This window comes from Falco naumanni, chromosome W (assembly GCF_017639655.2).
Source record: "Falco naumanni isolate bFalNau1 chromosome W, bFalNau1.pat, whole genome shotgun sequence".
Lineage (NCBI taxonomy): Eukaryota > Metazoa > Chordata > Aves > Falconiformes > Falconidae > Falco > Falco naumanni.
This window is the reverse complement of record NC_054079.1, coordinates 29,440,008-29,465,537: the sequence shown is the minus strand read 5'-3', so window position 1 is coordinate 29,465,537 and position 25,530 is coordinate 29,440,008. Positions and strand designations below refer to the sequence as shown.

The window sequence follows — 25,530 nt, the reverse complement described above, 5'->3', positions numbered from 1 at the left end:
AGTGCATAAGAGACATAGTTTTTTTCTGATCAACTGAATAGCTTTTGCATTGTCATGCATGTTAGGGTTTAGCAGACTCAGCAGCATGTATTTATTTGAAATTTACAAGACTTTCAAATGTAGCCATCATGTGCTTTTATTATTTCTCATGTTTCCAAGAGATACACTGGTATGAGGGGAAAATACACTGTCAACTGGAGAGATGGTGGAAGAGAAAATTAAAAAATGTGAATTATAACCTAAGGTTCCCAATGATTTCAGTAACAGCAAAGTTAGGCCAAAGGATGTGGTGCTCCAAAATCCCAATATATGAACTCAAAACTAAGTGTACAATTATTGCAATAACACATTTAATAAGTTTTTTTACATTAGCAAATTACTAAATTACCATTTGCTTCCAAAACTGAGAAACTGATATGCTTAGCCCCATCAATGAATGCACATTTTTAAACATGAGCCTTGGGTTTCTGGTTTAGGTATTTGACTCTTTCAATTTATAATGTTGCAGCACAAACTCAATACACTTTCTTGTCAAGACAACTGCAGTGCAAAAATATAATCTCAATTTATGTGCATATTAAAAAAAATGGGAATCCAGTGGAAATTAATGAGCTTTTAGGGAAAAGATTTTCAATATGCATTTTTATATAAAATACTTCATAGAAATGCTTTGCGATATATTTTAAATCTACTATGCGAATAGATTTTGAACATTTTTTCTTTTATATCTGCATGATGCATATTAAGTATTGCAGAAGTCTTACAATATAGAACATAGAGCTTCTATGAATGTCTTTTTGTTTTGTATCAGTGAGAGTTTTAAACAGGGCAACATAACTAAAATAATTATTGTATTTGTATGATGATGTTCATGGCAATAATGGGGTTTCTTTTATTGATACAACTGTATAACACATCTTTTCATACCTAAAAACTGTTGATGATGTTGACTTTGGGCAATTATAGTATGTTCAGCAGACGTGCCTGTCTGTTGACCACTTCCTGTGAAACCATCTCCAACTCCATCCACTTTCTGCACAGACTTGCACCTACAAAATTATCAAATACAAAATTATTCTTTATGTTCACTTTTTTTTAAGTGCAATATCACACTGTTCTGCCTGATTTCTCAGTCTCAGCATACAGTTTTGCTAGTTCCCACACAAGAAAAAGTAACATCAGAATAACTGAGTAAGGAAAGGTAGAACATTGGCAATGCATTATAAAATTCATAAAGCTGATATCAACAGAGCAACTACAAATTTCTTGTGGAATTTATTTTTATAACTATATCACTAAGACCTAAAGCTCATTTACACTAAACGGAAGCACAATCTTTCCTTTTCCAAAGGGCTTGCGTTCCCAGGAATCAAGCAGCTCAAAAATAAGATTTAATCACCTTAAGAAGGGCCATGCATCTGTTTGGAGACAAAGGAATTTAAATAATTTTTAAATGTAACAAACTACTCATGAACTCATAAGGTCTGAGAAGGCTACTTAGACTTAAACTAAGTAGCTGAACCAGGGGAGGTTCATACTTGATATTAGGAAGCATTTCTTTACTGAGAGGGTGGTCAGACACTGGAAGAGGCTTCCTAGAGAGGTGATCGATGACCCATGCCTGTCAGTGTTTAAGAGGCATTTGGACAATGCTCTTAATAACATGCTTTAACTTTTGGTCAGCCCTGAAGAGGTCAGGCAGTTGGACTAGATGATCATTGTAGGTCCCTTCCAACTGAACTATTCTATTCTATTCTATTCTATTAATTTCTATTCATTTCTATTCTATTCATTTCTATTTCTATTTCTTTTTCTTTTTCTATTCTATTCTAAACTCTTCATCAGTCAAGTCAAAAAAGCTTTTATAAAGGATAAAAAGGACAAAGATACAAATAGGAATCCTGATTTGGATGGTCAGATTTTAAGACCATCACACTGACAGGCTGAAGAATCTGCCTGCCATCTCCAAAACAACTGAAAATTAATTCTTCCCCAGCTCTAACTGATAAGAACTCAGAAGCTTTGTCCTTCTGAAATAGCTTTGTAGCCAGAAGAAAACTAGAGAAACCTTTGTGCAGAATGCATGTGAACTGTCACTCAAGTCTGAAACCACACTGTGCAGATTGTAAAGGTTTGTATTAAATTTAGACATGTCAACAAATTACACTCTGAAAATACTCCTCTTAAGCAGTTGAGTCAGCTGTGAGCATGTTCTCATTTTCATCTTACTAAACAGATAATAGGAATGCCCTATGTAACTACTTAGATTTTAGTTTATGAGAAAAATACCAAGAGAAACAAACATCCAAGATTCTGGTCATTCCAGACATATTTAACTATACAGTAACATAGGACATGGGATATTCAAGAAGTATACCTTTCGAGAGAAGGCCTTTTGGCCCGACTTACATAAAGTATGATAACTTTAGGAATGTTAATACCTGGAAACAAATACTTCTGTCATCTTAATCTATAGAACTTCTATATGAGGTCTGGTTATTGTAAAGGCCCAGGATAAAATCACAGGCCTGCTGAAATCAACAGCACAATTGCAATCAAATTTAAAAAGTCTAAAGTTTAATCTCCAGTATCATGGCAGCATTGAACTTTTATGGATAAACTTCTCATCACTTGATAAATCTATTTGAAATCCAAAAACCTAAATTTGTAAGGATTTTTAACTTTATTCTCATTATACTTTAACATTACAAGTACCTGGCAGAAGATCTATTTCTATAAATATTCACAAATAAAAATCAGTATGTTGACACAGTTCAATTAGTTTCTACAAAATGTATTATTTACAAACTTTTCAGATCTTGGATTAGAATACAAAGTGACTTGAATGCATAAAAGTATCAGTCCTTTGAGTTTCTAGAGTTTAGGAAGAACTTTAACAACTATTGTGGTTTAACCCTGGTCAGCAAACAAGCACCACGCAGCCGCTTGCTCACTTCCCCCTCACCCAGATGAACAGGGAGGAGAATAGGAAAGAAATGTAAAACTCAAGGATTGAGATAAGAACAATTTAATAGGTAAAGCAAAAGCCACACATGCAAGCAAAGCAAAACAAGGAATTCATTCACTACTTCCCATGGGCAGGCAGGTGTTCAGCCATCTCCAGGAAAGCAGGGCTCCATCACGCGTAACTGTTACTTGGGAAGACAAACACCATAATGCCAGATGTCCCCCCCTTCCTTCTTCTTCCCCCAGTTTATATACTCATCATGACATCATATGGTATGGAATACTTCTTTGGCTAGTTTGGGTCACCTGTCCTGGCTGTGTCCCCTCCCAATTTCCTGTGCCTCTCCAGCTCTCTCGCTGGCAGGGCCCAAGACACCGAAAAGTCTTTGACTTAGGATAAACACTACCCAGAAACTGTTAGGATCTGCAGCGCGTCTGTGGACATGTTAGTTGACTTCAAAGACTTAGTCGTGTACCTTTTAGACAGCCACAAATTGGCAGGTATGTAAACAGGATGTGAAGAACCGGAACTTAGAACCGCAGCATACGGGCACCTACAGCAACAGCAAATAGCAAGCAAGAAGAAGGACACAAAAACCTATCAGGGTCTGACACCTGTGCTGTCTAAGATATATAAATAGTTTGTATAAACAATAAAGGCCATTTTGTCCGAACCCAGCCACGCAGACATAGTGTTTTTTTCAGTCTGCCTCGACTTGCATCACCACAAGAAACAACCAAAAACATCAGTGCCCAGAGCCCTGAGCTCTGTGAGAGACAAATACAACGATGGTTACTGTTATCATTACATGGATGACATTTTGCTGGCAGCACCGTCAACAGAACTGCTGAACGTAGTTGAAAAAGATGCCAGACATAGCTTAGCAGAGTTTGGATTGGTTGTAGCTCCTGAAAAAGTTCAGAGACAAGAGCCTTGGAAATATCTGGGCATGAATGTGCTGAGAAGAACTGTGTCTCCACAATCTATTAAATTGAAACTGGACATAAAGACTTTGAATGATGTCCAAAAACTTGCAGGAATGCTAAATTGGTTACGGCCTTATTTAGGCCTTACTAATGAACAAATGCAACCTCTTTTGCAACTTTTAAAAGGAGACACAGATCATTTAGCCCCAAGGTATTTAATGCCTGCAGCCTTAGCACTTGTGAAAGATGTTGAACAGTTGATCTCTTCGCGACATGTGTGGTGTGTAGATATCACACTTCCTTTAAGTGGTTTTATTTTAATGGACCAATCTTCCCCTTATGCTATGTTGGCCCAATGGAACCAGGCTTGGGAAGATCCCCTGCATGTACTTGAATGGTTTTTGCCTTTGCAGCCTAAGAAAACTGCTGTTGAATGGTATGAACTTGTTGCCGATTTGATCATAAAAGTCCGAAAAAGATGTTTAGAGTTGACTGGAGCTGATCCAGCAACTGTAATTATCCCTGTACAACAATACTATGTTGAATGGGTGCTGTTAAATTCTGCTGCCCTTCAAGTGGCTCTTGCCAATTTTCAAGGGCAAATTCAGTACCATCACCCACCTCGTCCACTTCTGAAAATGACTGTAAATCTAACTTTGCAGCCACGGCAACTAAGTCAAAGACAACCAGTTGAAGGTGACAGAGTATTTACAGATGGATCTGGAAAAACGGGAAAAGCCACAGTTGCTTGGAAAAAAAATGGGCAATGGCATTCCCAAATTGTATATCAGGAAGGATCCCCGCAAGTTGTAGAATTACGGGCTGCGGCTTTGGCATTTCAGTATTTTCCAGGCCCTCTTAATCTTGTTACTGATTCGGCATATGTGGCAGCCCTCCTTCCCAAGCTAGATATGGCTGTCCTTGGCCATGTCAACAACCCCAAGCTTTTTGCAATTTTGACTTTAGTTTGGGAAGAGATTCGGAAACGCCATTCTCCATATTATGTTATGCATGTTAATAGCCATACTTCCCTACCTGGTTTTATAATTGAAGGCAATGCTAGAGTTGATGCTCTAGTTTCTGTGGCTCTGTCAGTGCCTGTTCATGATGTCCATCAGCAAGCCCTGTTAGCCCACCAATTCTATCATCAGAATTGGCGATCCTTGTATCACCACTTTGGCCAAAAGGGTCTCTCTCAGGCTGCTGCACACAGTATTGTTGCAGCCTGTCCAGCCTGTCAAAAAGTTACTTCTGTGCCAAATTATGGAGTTATTCCTAGAGGCCTTCAAGCTTTACAACTCTGACTAACAGATCTAACTCATTACAATGAGTTTGGCAGACAAAAATATGTCCATGTTACAATAGATACATATTCTACTGCAATGATTGCTACTGCCCACACAGGTGAGACCAGTCGTGACGCCATTCGGCACTGGCAACATGCTTTTTCTGTGCTCGGTGTCCCTCTTGAAATCAAAACAGACCGTGGACCTGCCTATAGTTCCAGGCCTGTCAGTCAGTTCCTTTCCCAATGGGGGATCTCCCACAAATTTGGAATTCCCCATTCCCTATGGGCCAAGCCATTGTTGAACACATGAATAGTACTCTTAAACGCCAACTTGAAAAACAAAAAGGGGGAATGAAGGGAATGACCTCAGAGGCAAAATTAGAGAAAACATGCTATGTTTTGAACTTTCTGAAAATCTCTGCCGACCATGTGGTGCCTCCCATTGTGCAACATTTTGTGTCAATTGGTGACAAGCAGCAAAAGCATGAAGGTATCTTAGTACGCATGAAAGACCCTCGTACTGGGCATTGGTCGGGACCACATGAATTGTTAACTTGGGGGAGAGGTTATGCTTGTGTTTCTACAGATTAAGGTCTGCGATGGATACCTGCTCGCTGTGTGCGGCCTGAGCTTAGCATGCCAGACCATGGGAGCACTGCTGCCGCCAGTCAACCCAACAACCAATGTGTGGCCTCCTTACTGAACCAGTCCTTGCCCTTCCTCGAAACTGACTTGCAGACATTGTTGCAAAAAAGTGAATGTATGCGGGGAATGACGAATCTTACTGAAAGTCTTGATATTTTCAATAATTGATTACCTCTGTATAATGTTAACCCAAAAGAAGTCAATATTGTTTGCACTTTGAATGTCGATAGTTGTCTTTATGTAGATGCTAATGTAGTAGGAGGCTATGATGGGACCATGACACCTGCATAAATCAACACGTGAACATGTTGATAAGCGTAATGCGGTTAAACGCAATATAACATTGGATGAAGCATGTAATGATGTAGTTGATTTATGGAACTGATGGGTACGTATTGCAGCGGTTCTTCTCTTATTCGAAGTAACAGCAGGGAAAGCATTAAAGAGTTAAATCACCTTGTTTGTTAGGCAGTTAAGAATGTGAGTCAAATTTACCACTATTGCATACAAAACAGAGCAACTATTGGCTTTTTGTTGTTGGCTCAAGAACATAGCTGTGAGGATTTTGATGGTTTGTGCTGCATGGATTTTAGGTGCCCCATTGCAGCAACATGTTACCAAAATTTGAGAAAATGTCAGCCTTTTTGGCATCCATTCACTCAATTGGCAGTATTGTTTGTTTGCTATTGCCTTGGTTGCCATCATGTTTGCAAGGGCCCTGCAGAACATGACAAACCTGGTACTAGCTGGTCAAAAATCAAAAAGGGGGAATTGTTGGGGTCTGCAGCGGGTCTGCAGACAAGTTACTTGACTTCAAAGACTTAGCCGTGTGCCTTTAAGACAGCCACAAATTGGCAGGTATGTAAACAGGATGTGAAGAACCGGAACTTAGAATCGCAGCATACGAGCACCTACAGCAACAGCAAATAGCAAGCAAGAAGAAGGACACAAAAACCTATCAGGGTCTGACACCTGTACTGTCTAAGATATATAAATAGTTTGTATAAACAATAAAGGCCATTTTGTCCGAACCCAGCCACGCAGACATAGTGTTTTTTTCAGTCTGCCTCGACTTGCGTCACCACAAGAAACAACCAAAAACATCAGTGTCCTGTCAGCATTGTTCTCACATCAAATCCAAAACACAGAACTGCACCAGCTACTAAGAAGAAAATTAACTCTATCCCAGCTGAAACCAGGACAGTTGGTCAAGCATGATTTCCCCTTTGTAAATCCATGCTGGCAACTCCCAGTCATCTTCTTGTCCTTCATAGCTTGGCTTTGGCTTTTCTAACACCATCACTGCACACTCAGTCTTTCTTCCTCCTGGGTTGCCTGACCCTGCTTCTACCTCTTGTATACTTTCATTTTATGTTTGAGCTTTGTCAGGAGCTCCTTGTTCATCCATGTAGGCCTTTCGCCACCTTTGCTTGATTTCCTGCATATTGGGATACACCATTCTTTAGCTTCAAGGAAGTGATCCTTGAAAAATCAACCAGCTTTCCTGGACCCCTTTGCCCTGTAAAAGTGTCTCTCATAGGATTATTCTAAGCAGAGCCCAGAAGAGGCCCAAGTCTTCTCTCTTCAAGTCCAGGGGTTTGATACATCAGTTCTTGCCAGGAGGAGGAAATGAACACAAAGCTGAACCTAATCACAAGCTCTTCTATGATTTTATATATGTGCTCCTTAAAGTAATGAAACTGAACAATATAATTTGAAATTTAAAGCTCCTATTTCTTTTTTTTCCAGCTTGTGGGAAAATAACTGAAGACCACCAAGAAAACTGTTCAGAAGAATTGCATCATCATATTTTACTTTTATTATCACTTTTTTAAAATTTATGAATTTTTAGGTATGTGCTCTCTCATGTCTACTGATATCAGACTCCAGTGATATCAACTGCAGATCTGACAAACCTTTATTTTTCACAAGAGAAGTTAAACAATTTCCATTAGATGTTCAACTTTGCCACATAAATGAGGACAAGTAAGTCTCCAAGAACTAGAAATATGAAAAAGTAGTTTAAGTAGTTTCATTTAACACAGTACCTTTGTTTCTGCTGCATGGGTTGCTGTCTCATAGCCATATATTGCATGTCCTCTTGTAGCCGATTAAGGGGAGAATCTGGTTTGACACGAATCCCATAATAATGGTATTTGGAGTTCCCCCTTTATGAAAGAACAAAAATAACATTAGTTTTATGCATATATATCATACTCACTTCACAATTTGCCTTGACTGGAAAATAGTACATAAAATTTAGGCTTGACTTTCCTCTTACTCTAGTATAAAACTGTTATAACTCCACCAGCTACTGGAAAACAGGCCACTTAAACTATATTTTCCAGCACTTACTGTTGGACTTCATTTAAATAGAATAAGGAAAGTAAAAATCAAATACATGACTTATGCAGTCATGGTGAATAGAAGAATTCCATAAATGGGTATGCTTGTTAGTGAGTGAGGGTTTGTGTATGTTTCACTAGTCAACTTCAGTTCTGATCAGCTGGAGAAGAACAGAATTGGGCTATCTGCGTTCATGTTTATGTGAATGCTATTGAAGTCTATATGGATGCTGGTAAAGGCATTGCTCTGTTAGCTTGTATGGTTAGCTGTATTAGTGTCACGTGGTGTTTATCTGCATCTTTGAAACACGTGTTCAGTCTCACTGCTAGCTAGACCTACAAATGGGAACAGCAGTAGCTGCACCCATTGGGTTGAGATGGAAGATATCTGGGTTTTAAGAGTAGACAGAATGTGGCTATAGCAGACCAGGAGTCCCCTGGGTCCTGAAGTCCACTGGATTTCGCAACTCCCTTAACAGGTTTTAAATATTTTTTATTTATTTGTTTGCTTGATTTTTTTTAACATACAAGCTTCATGTTCACAATTATTATTGATATTTTCTATTATACTTTAAGACTTCATTAACGCAAACCTGGTTCCCAGTCTTCTGGTCCGTAATCCCATGAAGATTGACCGTATGAGTTTTCCAAAGGAGGCAGCATTGACTGGATCTAACTTGTGCTCCTGACAATGACGTAAGTAATGGTTGTAAAGGGTACTTCTGGGGAGACTCACTCCTTCTGCAGTTTCATAGTTGTCTAAAAGCCATTGGAGCTATATCAAATATGAAGGAGTGAACATATGTAAATTCAGTATTACTCTGCTAAAAAAAATATCTTAATTGTACAACAGAGACCTCTGGTTTTTTAGACCACTCTTAAGGCCTGTTTAATACAGTGACTTTGTTCTTCAAGCAAATATAATCTCTTTAAATCTCTTTCAATGTTAGATATGCCATGATGCCTTAGTATCTTTTAGAATTACAAGGAAATACCAAAACTCATTGCCCTTGTGAGCTCAGATAGCTCCACTTCTAAAAATATTTCAGATTCATACCATACATTAACATTTTATGAAGATATTTGTGCTTTGGAGACAAATTGTTGGAACTCTGTGGAAATAAAATAATTGATGCAATTTATATTGCAGGAAAAACCTAAAAGGAGTAAGTTAACACATTTTTAATTCTGGAATGTTATACTATTTCTCTTCACCTGAAATTAAAAAAAAATCAAAAACAATCAAACAACAAATTAAAAACTCCAGTACTTCATTTAACTTAATAGTGTTTATTTTCTTCCAAACACAAAGAAGAAACTATCAAAAATAAGGTAAGAAGCAATTTAGATGACATGAAAAATAACTGGTACATCTATAAAATATTATGGGCCCAATCCCTTTCTGTTGTAGCCTGTTTGCCTTTGACTTCAAAGAGGAACATAATTAGTATTCTTTGTTTTCCCCATGCAATTTAACATAGAATTTTGGTGAGCAATTTTGGAAGCATGTAGGCAGTTTCTAATACAACATTGTACCTTTGTCTAGAACAAATAGTAAATAACATACAAGCAAAACTCAAGTAAAATGGTCACTTTAATGACATTTAGCAGTATAGGAGAACAACAGAATAAAATGGAAATATTTTTATAGTGGTCATATGTAAATTCTGTGGTTTCAGGTTTTTTGGGATGCTAACATTTTACCTAGTTTATACCCCTCTCCCCCCATGGTTTCATATCCTTGGAATTTCCCTTTAATTTCAGCTTGAACAATTCGCAAAATTTGTTTGCTGCTAGTATGTACTACTTAATTACTTAAGAAAGTAATTATACTAAAATGAATCATCGTGAACATCCAAATTTTACAGGTTCACAAATCTTACAAAAACTCTGGGCGTAGTTTGAGCATCCAATAAATCCCCAAGCCATGGATTTGTTTTTGGCATTTGGAACAAAATTTTATTCCAATATGCTGGAGCCTCACACAGTTGTACAATCCATTTCAATTTAGTCCACCAAAGCAATTAAAATGACCAGGATATGTGTTTAAAGTACAGTAATGTAGGACAAGGCCTCAAGGACAAGAGTCCAAGTACTGATAGCCTGATGAATAGAGACTTGTTAGAACTCATAGGGCACAAGCCCTGGGAACAAAGGAACAAGCTAACTGCAGACCCCTGAACTGCTACAGTTGAGGAGGCAACCAGACAGACAGAGAAACAAGTAGCCAGATAAGGGAACGGATGGCGCCGATATGTAATCAAGAAAGCCACGTAGAAAGAAACTCCCTAACCTTGGAATAGAAATTATTGCTATGTCAAGATAAACTAATAAGTTCCTATTGTTCTAACGGTGTGCCTTAAACATCAACCAATCAGTGTTTTTTACGCTTAAGATTTAACCAATCAGTGTGTAATATGTAGAAGGTAGAAACGTATATAATTGTAAGAAAATCACTAATAAATGGACAACTTGCTTGCATCAAGCTGCGTCCCATCTCTTCATTCGCCGCAAATTGGTGACCCCGACGTGATCCGGTGAAGGATCTGACGTGGAGGGACTCTCGAATCGCCTAACTGAGCGACATGCAGCGAATCCCACAGAACTTTGAATGATCTGCTGAAAGGAAGCAGGAGCCGGCCAGCCATAAATCCCTCCGGAGTTGAGAGGTGAGCTGTGGGAAATCTGTAATGGGGAATCAGGCTTCGTCCCCAGAAAGAGACGTATATGAGCTTATGAAAGGTCTCCTTAACAAACATAAGAAAAGTATTTCTGTGCAAGACCTTAAAGCAATGCTTAAGTGGGTGCAAGTAAATATGCCTGCAGTGACTGCAACTACAATTTTCACGCAGGAACTTTGGGACGATACAGGGGTGAAATTATGGGATTCTGCGACAAAAGGCAATACTGAGTCCCACTGTCTGCTCTCTTCATGGAGAGTTATTTTTGAGACTCTGAAAGCACAAAAAGAAAAGACAGAGGAAGGAGAGGAGGAGGAGTCGCAAGCTCCGATAGCCCTGTCCTTATCAGCCTCTAAATCACAGTGCTCTAAACTCCTGGGTGTTAATGCAGTGGAGTATCCGCCAGAAGACGACCCCTTTGACCCGGGACCAGTAGACCCTGAACAAGAACCTGATTTATACCCTACTAATCTGTGTGATGTGTGGGCAAAAATAAAGAAACAAGCCTTAAAGGAGGGGGATTTAGAAATGGCTAAAACTATAGTTGCTCCGGTCTTGTATTCTCAGGGTCGGGCAGGGGGAGCACGATGGGAGGCTCTTTCTTTTTCGGTTGTTAAAGAACTGCGCCGCACAGTTACGGAACATGGTATTTCTTCTCCCTATTTTATAAGTCTGTTATCTTCTGTGTTTGATACTTATGTCATGACTCCTCATGATTTGAAATCTTTAGCACGATTGCTACTAACCCCGACTCAGTACACGTTATGGCAGTCGCATTGGAGAGGGGGACTGCAAGCACTCCTGCTCATGTCTGTTAATCATAATGATGCTGCATTAGCTGCACTGACAATAGAACATCTTACGGGCACCGGTGCACATACTGATCCTGTAGCGCAGGCTCAAAACTGCCCCCGTGCAGCTCTCGAGGCAATTAGAGAAGAGGCGAAAAAGGCTTTTTTCCAGGTTCCTGACGTACAAAAGCCACAAAAAGCTTTTACTAACATCACTCAGGAGTCTCGAGAACCTTATATGCAGTTTATTGATAGACTAAAACAAGCTCTGGAACGTCAAGTAGATAATGCGGAAGCTCAGGATATATTGCTAACAAAACTAGCTGTTGAAAATGCTAATGTTGATTGTAAAAGGCTACTGAAGTCTCTTCCCAACCCGAACCACACTCTGGTGGAAATGGTGGAAGCATGTAACCAAATCGGTATGGTTGACCATAAGTTTGAAGCTATGGCTGCTGCTTTTGCAGCGATGCGTGGTGTGGGGAATTGCTATGGTTGTGGTAAGCCTGGTCATTTAAAGAGAAATTGTCTTGCTCGGGCTGCAGGGAATAGACGACAACCTCCTTGTCCTGGAGTTTGTCCGACATGTCAGAAAGGGCGTCATTATGCTAATCAATGTCGATCTAAGTATGACTTCCAGGGACAATCGATATAGGGAAACCGACCGCGGAGCGCGGGGCAGCGACGCGCGCAGACACAAGTGCCACAGCTGACATTTCAACAACCTCGGAGAGAAGCACCGACACCTCAAGTCCCTGTCTAGCAACCTCAGGCAGCGCCGGATTGGACCTGGCAACCTCACACACAGTAACACTGCTCGATTCCTCGGTTCATTTATTATCAACAAATGTCAAAGGACCATTACCCCCCGATACACAAGCTCTGTTAATTGGTAGATCTTCCACAACATTGTCTGGTCTCTTTGTTTTACCAGGTGTTATTGACTCTGACAGTGTGGACGAAATCAAAATCATGGCATGGACTCCATTTCCACCTTGTACGATACCTCAGGGTAGTCGAATAGCGCAATTGATTCTGATTCCGGCAAGGGTAAGCTCTCTTATCACTGATCATCCTCCGCAGAGGAGAGGAGGTTTTGGATCCACAGGGTTACCTCGTATTTTGTGGGTACAATCCATTTCTCCACAGCGACCTATGTATCAGTGTACCCTTATTTACAATGACCAACAAATAGCACTAAATGGGATCATTGACACTGGAGCTGATGTCACAGTAATTTCTCAAGCCAAATGGCCTCCGCAATGGCCACTGACTAATGTCTCTCAGACACTGGCTGGGATAGGGGGGACCGGTAACAGCCATCAGAGTTTGGAACTAATTCAAATTCAAGGACCAGAGGGACATGTGGCTTCTGTTAAACCTTTTGTGCTACCTGTCCCTATGGTTTTGTGGGGACGTGATGTATTGTCACAATGGGGAATGTCTATCCGTACACATTTTTAGATAGGGCCATTGAAGTGCGCGACACCCTAAAAATAACCTGGAAATCTGATGTTCCTATTTGGGTGGATCAATGGCCCCTTCCTTTGGAAAAACTTCGCGCACTTCAAAACTTAGTCTCAGAACAACTGTCCAAGGGACACATTGTACCTTCTACTAGCCCATGGAATTCACCAGTTTTTGTTATTAAAAAACAAACTGGCAAGTGGCGCTTGCTCCATGATCTCAGAAAAATTAATAATGCTATGGAAGATATGGGAGCCCTCCAACCCGGGCTCCCGTCCCCAAATATGATCCCTCGACATTGGCATCTAACTGTCATAGATCTTAAAGATTTTTTTTTCAGTATCCTGTTACATCCAGATGATGCCCCAAAATTTGCCTTTTCAATTCCAAGCATCAACATGCAAGCTCCATTGCAGAGATATCAGTGAGTTGTACTGCCACAAGGTATGAAAAATAGCCCTACAATGTGTCAATGGTATGTTGCGAAAATACTCAGTCCTGTCCGAAATGCTATGCCTACTCTGTTATTGTATCATTATATGGATGACCTTTTAGTGGCAGCACAACATCACGAAGTCATGGAGAAAGCTGTAGCCCTTGTCACAGATGCCGTGAATTCGGCAGGTCTCTCTATAGCACCAGAAAAGGTCCAGAAGTTTCCCCCTTGGAAATATCTGGGCTGGCGAATAAGAGCACAAACTATTGTTCCTCAACCATTGCAGATCAATACCAATGTAAGAAACCTGTATGATGCACAAAAATTACTGGGAACAATAAATTGGGTTCAACCACTATTGGGAATTTCTAATACAGACTTGGGTCCTCTGTTTGAACTACTAAAAGGGGACACTAATCTTTGCTCTCCACGTAATCTTAACTCTGAAGCAGATACATCTTTACAAAAGGTTGCCTCAGCTATCGCTTCTCGACAGGCCCACCGATGGGCCCCTGAACTACCTTTTTACTTGATTATTTTAAACCCTGCTCGACAGCCTCATGCCCTGATATTTCAATGAGACCTTCAGAACTCAGACCCCTTGTTAATTATTGAATGGATCTTTTTACCTAACCAGTCTACAAAACCTATTTTGACACAACATGAAATGTTTGCCTCTCTGATTGTTAAAGCTAGATCACACCTGTTAACCTTATCAGGGAAGGATTTTGTCTGTATTTGTCTACCAATAACAACGGTATACTTACAATGGCTTTATCATCAATCAGACACCTTTGTTATGGCACTTGCTGACTATACAGGTCAAATAACTTCTCATCCACCTTCACACAAACTGTTTAACATTGACTTTCGTCTGATGTTAAAACCCAAAAGAAGCGAACAACCTTTACAGGCACTTACTGTGTTTACAGATGGATCAGGCAAATCACATAAATCTGTTCTCCTATGGTGGGGTGATCAACAGAGACAATGGGACTCGGACATAGAGACAGTCTCCGGTTCACCTCAAATAGTAGAACTGAATGCAGTTGTTTGCATTTTCCGAAAATGGAACGTACCACTCAACCTTGTTACTGATTCCGCTTATGTTGCAGGTATTGTTACACGAGCCGAAGCTTCTGTGCTGCGGAATGTTTCACATTCACAACTTTTTACCCTGTTACAGGAACTTATTTTCCTTTTTGACTCTCGATCTGCGCCTTATTTTGTTATGCATATTAGATCTCACACCTCACTACCCGGTTTTCTTGCAGAAGGCAATCGACGAGCTGATCTATTGACGTTACCAGTTCAAGTACTGCCAGACCGTATTGCACAAACTAAACTAAGTCACTCTTTTTTCCATCAAAATGCTGGAGCTCTTAAACGACAGTTTGACCTTACTTCTCAACAAGCGTCAAATATTATTGCTGTCTGTCCTGATTGTCAAAAACATTCTTTCCCATCAATTGCTGCAGGAGTTAACCCTAGAGGATTACAAAGCCTACAATTATGGCAAACAGATGTTACACATTATTCTGAATTTGGTAACCTTAAATATATCCACTCCTCCATTGATACATTTTCAGGTGCCTTGTTTGCCTCTTGTCACACAGGAGAAAAGGCACGAGATGTTCGTAGACATTTAATGCATGCTTTTGCTACTTTGGGTATTCCCTCAAAGATAAAGACAGATAATGGTCCAGCTTATGTTTCAACAACTATAAAAACCTTTTTTGCCCTATGGGGTATAACTCATATTACTGGCATTCCTCATTCCCCCCACCGGTCAATCTCTCATTGAACGGTCTCATCAGTCTCTAAAACGTCTATTACAACAACAAAAAGGGGGAATGGGAATGGCTATTCCAGAGGAACGGTTACAGAAAGCATTGTATGTTTTTAATTTTTTAAATTGTTCTTTAATAGATAACAACCCACCGATAGTTTGACATTTTACTGCAAATACCTCTTTCGAGGCATGGGTTAAAGCCCCAGTATTGGTTCGAGATCCAGAAACAGGTAAAATTATGGGACCATATCCTCTTGTTACATGGGGAAAAGGTTATGCTTGTGTCTCCACAGAAAAAGGACCCAGATGGATCCCAGCAAAGAATGTACGACCTTTCCGTGAACCTTTACCGCAGACAACTGATACTGACACCAACCCTACAGAATGAAATAAAAACTGCGTGATGATTTTTGTTTTGCATTAATGTCAGGTAACCAAATTCAGGATATAGCATCTAGATTTCGCTTTTTACAGTGCTTGGAACGGACAATATCGCCCTGGATTAAACCACTTAACAAAGGTAATATGTTTGGACCAGACCAGATCCCCAACGCACTGACGGCACCACTAGCAGATATTATCTTCCATTACATCGACTTTCAACGACACTGTCATGAACCAGATTGGACAGCGTCTCGATTTCTACAGTTATGTTGCTATGAACATGAACCATCTTGTCGACCGTGGATCAAGATTCATTGTGAACTCTGTGATCACGATCGCTGGCGAGTTGTAAGACTAAGGGACAGATGGGGTCATTGGATGTGTTCTGAGTGTAATAATCAAATATTAAGGTTTAATCATATACAGTGGGCTGAATGTTTTATGGGAAAACCTCTTTTGGAATTAGAGGGAGTTATAGGGTTAGGTTCTGAAATTTTGCCAAACTTAGTTTTTGCAAATTTTTTATCATTGATTGAAAGCCTAGAAGTACGGGCTATTGCATGGTTGTTGTTTCAATATATTGTATTAACAAGCAGAATTTATATTATTAACAAGAACATTATTGTAGGATTAGAGTGTGGACAATCAATTGCAGTGCCTTGGTCGTGGACAGTACGACCAGAAGAATGGCTGGTTGTAAAACGACAATGGAAAAAGAAAAAGAGAAACAAGCATTGTCAGTAATATGGATAATGATGTTCATACCTGGACCTTGGCCTATTGAAGGTAGCTCTTATCCCCCTTTTCTACCAAAGGTAAATGTTTGGGTCACGTTGGCGAACTTGACTGGACAGGATACTCTGTGTCTTGCTATGGCCACTCCGGATGAGCCTTTTTCCACATGTCTTGTGGGCTTACCATTAGACGAATGGCCTAATACCTAGGGACCTTCAAAGTCTTTTTCCACCCAAAAACGTATCAAAAAATGTGACAGACAATTGGGATGTATGGATACCGCATCTCCCACTGGCTACTCTGGAACCGCAGGAAATTGAACTCCTTGGTTCAGTAAAAATGGATTTTTGCATAAAATTTAACTACACGGGAAAGAATCAATCTAGGGCATGGGACGTTTCCCCTATTCATCCTGTTTTTAGAAATGCAAGTATCTGGTGTAATTACACTGCTAATAACTTGTCTAAATCTAGCAATGCTCCGCTCTCACTACCTGCTGGAGTATTTTTTATTTGTGGTGATCGAGCATGGCCTATCATTCCTTCTCATATAAAAGGAGGTCCGTGTAGCTTTGGGCGACTTTCCGTCCTGACTCCTAACACATCTATGATTTTACAACATCGCTACTCTCAAAGGACAAAGCGTGGCGTTCATGCATTTGCCTCCGATTGTGATGATAACATGCAATTTTGGTCCTTTGGCCAACGCTTTATTGCATCTCTTCTGTTACCTGGAGCTGCTACAGGAAAGGCTCTAGCAACATTAGATAAGCTTGGCTGTTGGCTTGCCCGACAAACTAATGCCACAAGCAGTGCCCTGTCTGGTCTTTTGTTAGATGTTGATAGTGTTCGCCATGCGACATTACAAAATAGAGCTGCAATAGATTTTTTGCTTCTGGCACAAGGTCATGGTTGTGAAGAGTTTGAAGGGATGTGTTGCATGAACCTTTCAGATCATTCGGAATCAATTCATGCTAGCATCCAAAGATTGAAGGATGGAGTTTCTCATCTTCAACAAAGTGATACTTGGGATTGGTTAGATAAACTGTTTAGTGGTTGGGGCATTTCAGGATGGTTAAGAAGTTTAGTGAAGATGATTATATATGCTTTAGTTGCTTTTTTGTTTGTTTTATTACTTATACCTTGTCTTTTACAATGCTTACAAAAATTAATAACTCGTTCGATTTCAGGGGTTCTTTTTGTGCAACAGGAAGGGGGAGATGCGTCCCGTCTCTTCATTTGCCACACAGTAAAAGATATACAAAGTGTATGTGACATTTAATGCACTACTCTGCAGGGTTATTTACTAATAGATCACTGAACAAATTCTGTTCTACTAATGTTCACTATAACTTGTTATTTAAAGAACATCAATATAAAGATTTTAATGCCCTTTACTTGTGAAATATGTTTCCACTCTGACCCTTCTTTATTGCAGAACTACTAGAAAAAATTAGATTATAATTAATATATTGGACATACAGTTCTGTTTAAGTCAGTTGTGAGCAATTTACCAAGCACGATACATGAAAAATAAAAAAAAAAAAGGAAAACATTTACTCCAGACCTTTCAAAGACCATCTTCATGTTTACTTTATTACAGAAAACATCACCAGAATTATTATGCTTAGGTTTCTAAACAAGAGCTCTATGTAAAGATGCAGAGGAAGCAAAATCTACCTGGTTCCAAAGATGGATGCAGATACTGTTGTGCTTTAAATAAACATAACAAAAAAGTGCAGTTCATCTTTATATCAACTTGTAGATATAAATACATTACTAAAAAAGTCTTAACATGCACAAATGTATCTAATCTTGAGCATTTACAATTCTGAAACAAAACCTAGGAAAAATATTATTGTCAAATTTTACGTTTATTTCAGTGTATTAACAAAATCATTTCACCAATCACCTAAGTATATCTTAATTATACCATTCAACCTTTGTAATTTATCTATACTAATTAGATTATGGGATATGAGCTATTTCTGTTTTAGCTCACAAAGAAAAAAATGATTGACAAACAAAGTTATTTCCAAATTAATGTCTAAATATTACATTAGACTTTTTTCCAGGTGAATTACAATTTATCAGGATTTATTTAAGTGCATTTTACTAATGATCTGTATTTCAAAGTTATTCTTTCAACCACAGCTTGGCATTAGCCAACAATGGAAAAGCAAAACCCAAGATATGTACAAAATAAGAATTTTTTCTCTAAGGTGAAGATATTTCAATAACAAAAGCTTGAAGTGATTATTTGGTAGGTTTCAATATGTAAAGAAGAGTGCCAATAGCTGAATACCTTGTAAAAAGGTAAATAATATGCAGACATGATAAAGTTACTGCAAACAACCTTAAACATATTTTTGTATTTTCAGAAATGTAATTCTAAAATTGAAATGTCCAGACTTTTTCTGACTTGTTGATTTATAATATTAACAACACTGGAATGGATGAAATGGTTTACATAGAACAGGTATATTGACTCCAACTTCAATGAAACTTCAATATTAAGAAAATATTAGATTATAAATTAGTTAAGTCAATCGCATGCAGAAAAAAATCAGGAAAGGAAATAAAATAGAGGAAAATGAAAAAAAATCATTAAAACAAACCGGTATTTACTTAGGTAACAGAGCACCACCTTAAGGAAGATGATAGGACTAAAACCATATTTACTGTCCTTATTTGAATCATAATTCAATAAATGTTTTTTAAATTGGGAAAACATCCAGTAAGTTTTATCTGGGTTCCATTAATTTCTTCCAAAATTACTGAGGCTAGGAAAGAGCAATTATTACAGCAAGATGAATGGAGGTCTTTTTTTTTTTTTTTCAGAGAATCAAGAATAGATCCCTCTATTTGTCTTTCAGTAGTTTTGAAAATACCTCAAAACAGTTAAGAAATATCAGCATAAGACAACCATAACAGACAGGTGCAAATCTCATTAGGAAGATATTTTCATAGAATCATAGAGTGATTTAGGTTAGAAGGGCCCTTCCTTTAAAGGTCATCGAGTCCAACCCCCTGCCATGGGCAGAGACACCTTCCACTAGACCAGGTCGCTCAAAGCCCCATCTGACCTGGCCTTGAACACTTCCAGAGATGGGGCATCCACAGCTTCTCTGGGAAACCTGTTCCAGTGCCTCACCACCATCATGGTAAAGAATTTCTTCCTTATGTCCAATTTAAATCTACCCTGTTTCAGTTTATAATTGCTACCCTTTGTCTTGTCATTACAGGCCCTGGTAAAAAGTTTCTCTCCATCTTATACACCCCATTTATATATTGAAAGGCTGCAATAAGGTCTCCTTGGAGCCTTCTCTTCTCCAGGCAGAGCAACCTCAACTCTCTCAGCCTTTCCTCATATGAGAGGTGTTCCAGCCCTCTGATCATTTTTGTGGTCCTCCTCAGACCCACTCTATCCCACTATCTATGTCATTGATGAATATATTAAATAGTATTAGTCCTAGTATGGACCCTTGAGGGACACCATTCATTACTGATCTCCATTTGGACACTGAGCTGTTGACTGTAACTCTTTGGATGTGACCATCCAGCCAGTTCCTTATACATATAACAGTCCATCAATCAAAGACATCTCTCTCCAATTTAGCAGCAAGAATGGTGTGGGGGACTGTATCAAAGGCCTTACAAAAGTCTAGGTAGCTGACATTTATATCTCTTCCCTTGTCCACTGATGCAGCCACTCCATCTTAGAAGGCCACCAGATTAGTCAGGCACGATTTGCCCTTGGTGAAGCCACATTGGCTGTTTCTAATCACCTCTCTGTCTTCCATATGTTTTGATATATCTTCCAGGAGGATCTGTTCCATGATCTTTTAACTAGTGCATGACACAGGAAATAGGTGAATACAGTTTTCTGATGTATAAAAGCTTGCCCTTTAATTCTTACTGTTTTCAGTGTGAACATTCTGGACTTCCTTGTCAGATTCAAGTCAGACTTATCAATTCTTTGTATATCTAATTTTTAAGACAGATTTTTGGCATTTTGCAAAAAAAAAAAATAATCATCCATTTAATTATGATATTAAAATAATTTTAGTATATTTCTAGGTTGTCTTAAATCAAAACAATTATTTTAAATACATCCAAAATGATCTAAAAGTCCTTCTTCATATTTTACAGGATTCAATTTCCCTCACCCAATTTTAGCATTTTCGAAGAAAAATAATATTTTAAGAAATCGTACTGGCTCCTGCTGTCATTTTCTACCATGATGATAAACTTTGACAAAACAATTTTGGTTTTCACCTCCATATAACCACATTCTTGGGGGGGTGTGTCAAAAAAATCAAAATAAGTGTATAGCCTCTACCCAATTTATTCATACATTCATATCACAAGCAATTTTTATATTTCTATGGTAAAGAAATACAAGAATCTGAAAAAATATGTGATGCAGTATGTATAGAAATTTAGCAGCATTAAAAATTACAAAACTATTTATACTAACTGAAGATAAAAACATGTTGTTTACATAATATTTCAAGAAAGACTAGCACTGTTTATAAACAAACTTTCTTCTGTACCTAAAAGTTATATATAATGGCTTTACCACTATATTTGCAACCATCTTTTTATGCAAACACCTTCAACTTTCTCTTATGGAAAATTCCTAACTACAGGATTTGCAAAAAGACAGAACAAAGCAAGAGGCAGAAGAATAATACATATTAGAGATTAACAGATAGTTTTATTTTTTTCATCTCACCAAATGGATCTTCAGAATTCTTATATTGTAATAAACTTATTCAGAATAATAGAAATATTTAAAAAGAAATCTAAAGAAAATTTTTTTATTCAAAGCGTGTGCTGCTTCTTTCCCCCTTCACCTGTTCCTAAATTATTATATTGGGTACACAAATTGTAGAAAATTATTTTAAAATGTCAAACCCAGACAGTTGAAAGAAATTATTTGATTATTTTTACATTTACATTAGGACCTGCAGAATAGTCAAATACATTAAGCTGTGTTAACACAATACAGAACCTAGAAAAGAAATGCACCCTATAATATGTCATGACACTTAACCTGAAAAAATATGACAGATGATGTAGATTACAAGCAACTAAAATGGAAAGATTAAAAACAAAAAGTAGCAATACATTAACATTTAGAGGCAGGCTAAGTATACAGAACAAGCAAGAGATTAGCTTTCATGAAAGAAGAGACAACTTACATGGCTGTTGAGAAGAGAGCTTCTGTGAGTAGAAAGACCATCAGACTTTTGCAGTGTCTCAATTGCCATTTCAATCTGATAATAGATATCATTAAAAAATGACTCAATACAAGACAGTAGAAAAGGCTGATCAGAAAAATTCTGATAGATTGCCTTACATTCAACAGAAATATCTGGTTCAGTCATGGCTAAGGGATATTTTCTACTTAAAGGCCTCATCCTGAAGTCCCCATGAAGGCAAACCTCCCCAGTGAAGTCAGGGAGGCATTTTGCTTGCATATATACTGTAAGATCCTACTTTCAAAATCCAATTTACCTTCCTCCTTGCTCATGAAATAAGAGAAGTGGATTTACCAGTAAACTACATTGCAAACAGTAAAAATTACTGAACAGTCAATGTTTTCAGTAAAAGAAAAAAATCCCAGAATAAAATCCTAAGAAAGGCCTCAAAATTTCTTCCTCCAAGTATTTGAGAAAGATAAGTGCACACTCTGAATATGAATTAGAAACAAAATTTCTGCTCTCTGCAATTATGGAGTAAAATCAGAATCATTCCGTAGGTTTTCTACAATTAATTTCATTGGACAGAATATCACCCCTACAGCCTGTCATAGCATTCTTTAAATAACCAGAGCTCTCAAAGTAAATGAAAATTGGAGGTTTACACAGACAGCAAGATCTATCCTTAAAAAAAGAAAGAAAATAATCAGATGGGTTCAGAATAATACTTTTAAAAGAAAAAGTATTATATACCACTAATTATACAGTAGTATTACAACTAATACGAATGTGTAAAGACAACCATACCCATTCCCATTCTTCCTCCCATATTAATACATCTCTTGATTAATTCTACAATGACAGCATTAAAAATAAAATTACAGTCTAACTGTAGTTTAGCTGCAGAGATAGAATAGCAAAAACATTGAAAGTGATGGAGACAATAGTATGTACAGTAAAAGAAGACATAATTAACCACATTAAATGGAAAAAACACAAAAGCAATGGAAAACCATCTGTACATTTAAAGGCACTTATTCACCCTGTAGACAGTTTTTAAGTAAGTCTTCCCTATACTTCTTTAATTTTTACAGTATTATCCAAAGACTTTATGCTGGTAAATTACACTACTAAAATGAGTTCACTCTATATACAACACAAACCTGGAAAACATTTCAGATTATATTTCAATTAGTGCATAAATACAATTTGCTTTCCCCTTTTCCTAAGCTAATCAAATAGTATTTTTACTGTAGTAATTCTCAATGAAAAGGAAGTCTTTCTTACAGCCATCTAATATTAGAAATATAAGCCTTTTTATAAAAGCATACAAGTATCTCATTACTATGTAAGAACATATACTGCACTATTACAAAAATAATATTTAAATCCAGATTTTTTCTTGCTTCAGTGGAAAATACTATTAGGTCAAACTATTCAATCAGACAGAAAAGGTGAAATTTAAAAGGATACAGTATGCTAAAAATGAAAAGGTTAAGATTTCATCAAACTAAGATCAACTTACTATATACTGCAACCATAGACTCTCCCATCTTAACATGATACATAATTTGAATCATAATTCTGAATCTTACTCCACTGTTTGACAATACCTTGTCTACAGCATTACTACAGTACTGAAGTCCTGCCTCCTGCTGCTCATTCCAGCTACTACGCTATCTGTTGAAGACAATATATCCATGGCGTCAGAACCATAGATTTTAAAACCAGAGTTCTTAATGATTATTATGATCAGCTTGTCTTATTTTTTGAATAGTGTAGGCCAAGAAGTGTTCATTACTGCTAAAATTCATCATTAATCATTTCATCAATCTAATGAAGTATTACTGAACTAGAGCAGGTCTTTCAGAAAGACATCTGATCTTTATTTAAAGTGCTAAGTAATCTCCATATTCTAGTGTAACCTGATCCAATAGTAATTATTTTCATTATTAAACATTTTGTACATTATTCCTTGTCTAAATTTTGATGAGCTGCATTTTGAGCTTTACCTGCTACTGAAATATCTCTTTACTATCAGAAAACTTCTTCCTATGTAAGAACTTAACCACAGACAAAGCATCTCTTAACCTTCTCTAGTATGTAAATAAAACAGGCTTAACTTGAAGGCAGATTTTCCAGACAGTGAATCATTCATCTTGCTCTTTTTGAAAACTTCCAGCTACTTCTGGATTCTCTCTCATTCCAGTGTAATTTATTTTTTAAATTCTCAAGCTTCCAGTAGGCTTGGGTCCTCAGACTTTCAAAATGTTCTATGTGAAACAGGCCCCTGCATGTGCAGGAAGTGCCAGCTACTTTAATGGCAAGTTATTAATGTGCAGAATCTGTTCCTTCAAGCTTTTAAATTCAAAGTTAGGCCAGGAGCTTAAACTTTGCTTCTGGAAAAAAATGAGCATGAACTTAAGTTCACCTTTATTCAGAGTAGCATTTAAGCATATATTCCAAATTAAATAGGGATTATTCTGAATAATGTTGAGATTTTTTAAATTGTAGCCTTGACATTTTGAGAAAAATAATGAAAATAAATTTAACATTTAAAATTATATTCTACACATATAGAGATTAATTAATTGCATTCCTTACATTTCTAAGGACAAGCAGTCAGAAGTTACAAGCATATTTACAACTGGAGTGCCTAAATGACAAAAAAAAACCCACATCCATCTGTTTGAATGTGTGATCAGTCATACATTTCTTTTCTAATTCAATATGGAAAGACATCATTTATTAAAATGTTTTGACTGATAACTGAAAAAGTTATCATTCCCACAGCAACCCCAACCAAACCATGTTAAACATATCTGCATTACTAATTGCTAATGCATAAAATTATCAGTGTACATATTAATATAAAAATATGGGGGGGGGGGGACTACAGCATGATAATTACAGGAATTGTGGTTTTAGACTTCTTCATCAGTTCACTCAGCTCGCCACCTAAAATGCTAATATATTATCTGTCACAGTCATTAATGGTTAAGAAGGGTATAACTTTTCTGTGGATAATAAATGCAAAACTGTGATTATTATATATGTCAACTAAATCCTACAATGTTCAGTCTCTATGTAATATTATTTACTGTTCCTGATAGTTTAAGTCTTATTGCCCATTAACATTTTATCAGATGAACATATACATAATTTTCTCAGATGCCTTTATAGTATATATCCATATAACAAGTTAACCCTAAATTCCGTTTGAAAAACTGCCTTCCTAAAAGTCAATGGCAAAGAAATATTACTTTCTTCATGAATCAAGTAATTGACACAAAATATTTAAGTTGTTCTGAGAAGGTCAGGTCATAAGGAAAAGAAAATTCCTCAGAAATTTAAGCTCTGAGGTACTGAAATAAACATGGACATCTGCCAATTCATTATCCATATTTGTTTGCATTTCTAAACCACTCTGACAGTAAAACAAGCTGCTTTTGGTGACATCTTAAAGTTTGAGACATTTGCTGCCTTATGTCCAAAACAAGTCCATGTCTCTATCTACACAGGCAACTATTTTTAACTTTATCTGCTTCCTTTTATTTTTATCTGCTGTATCTTTAGCACCTTTTAACTTTATCTGCTAAAAAAATGTTACCATCGTAGGCTTTAAACCAAGTGAAATGCTAAATAAGTTTTCATAAAGTGAAGAAATTGTTTATCATTGTGAAGAAATTACTAGTTCATCAAATGTATATTAGAAAAATTAAATTCAGCACAGCTAATTAAGCCTTGGTTACTAGCGATAACTGTGTTTGTTATTATAGCTTTTCCTTATAACAACTGTTACTTTCTCATTGACAATCCTAAAACAAGGTCTATACACATCACTATAATAATCAAGTGTTATATGA

The 25,530-nt window shown here is 37.5% G+C and overlaps 1 protein-coding gene across 2 annotated transcripts in view; it reads right to left on the bottom strand.

Moving 5' to 3' along the window:
- Window positions 1–25,530, bottom strand: part of LOC121080565 (transcription factor RFX3-like) — a 191,419-nt gene that overhangs the window by 31,274 nt on the left and 134,615 nt on the right. For both annotated transcript variants that reach the window (XM_040578658.1, XM_040578659.1), the window contains exons 5-8: window positions 21,665–21,739; window positions 8,766–8,947; window positions 7,876–7,995; window positions 928–1,049 (exon numbers count right to left, since the gene is read on the bottom strand). In XM_040578658.1, the coding sequence (XP_040434592.1) occupies window positions 928–1,049; window positions 7,876–7,995; window positions 8,766–8,947; window positions 21,665–21,739 (499 nt within the window). The remainder of the gene's footprint in view (window positions 1–927; window positions 1,050–7,875; window positions 7,996–8,765; window positions 8,948–21,664; window positions 21,740–25,530) is intronic.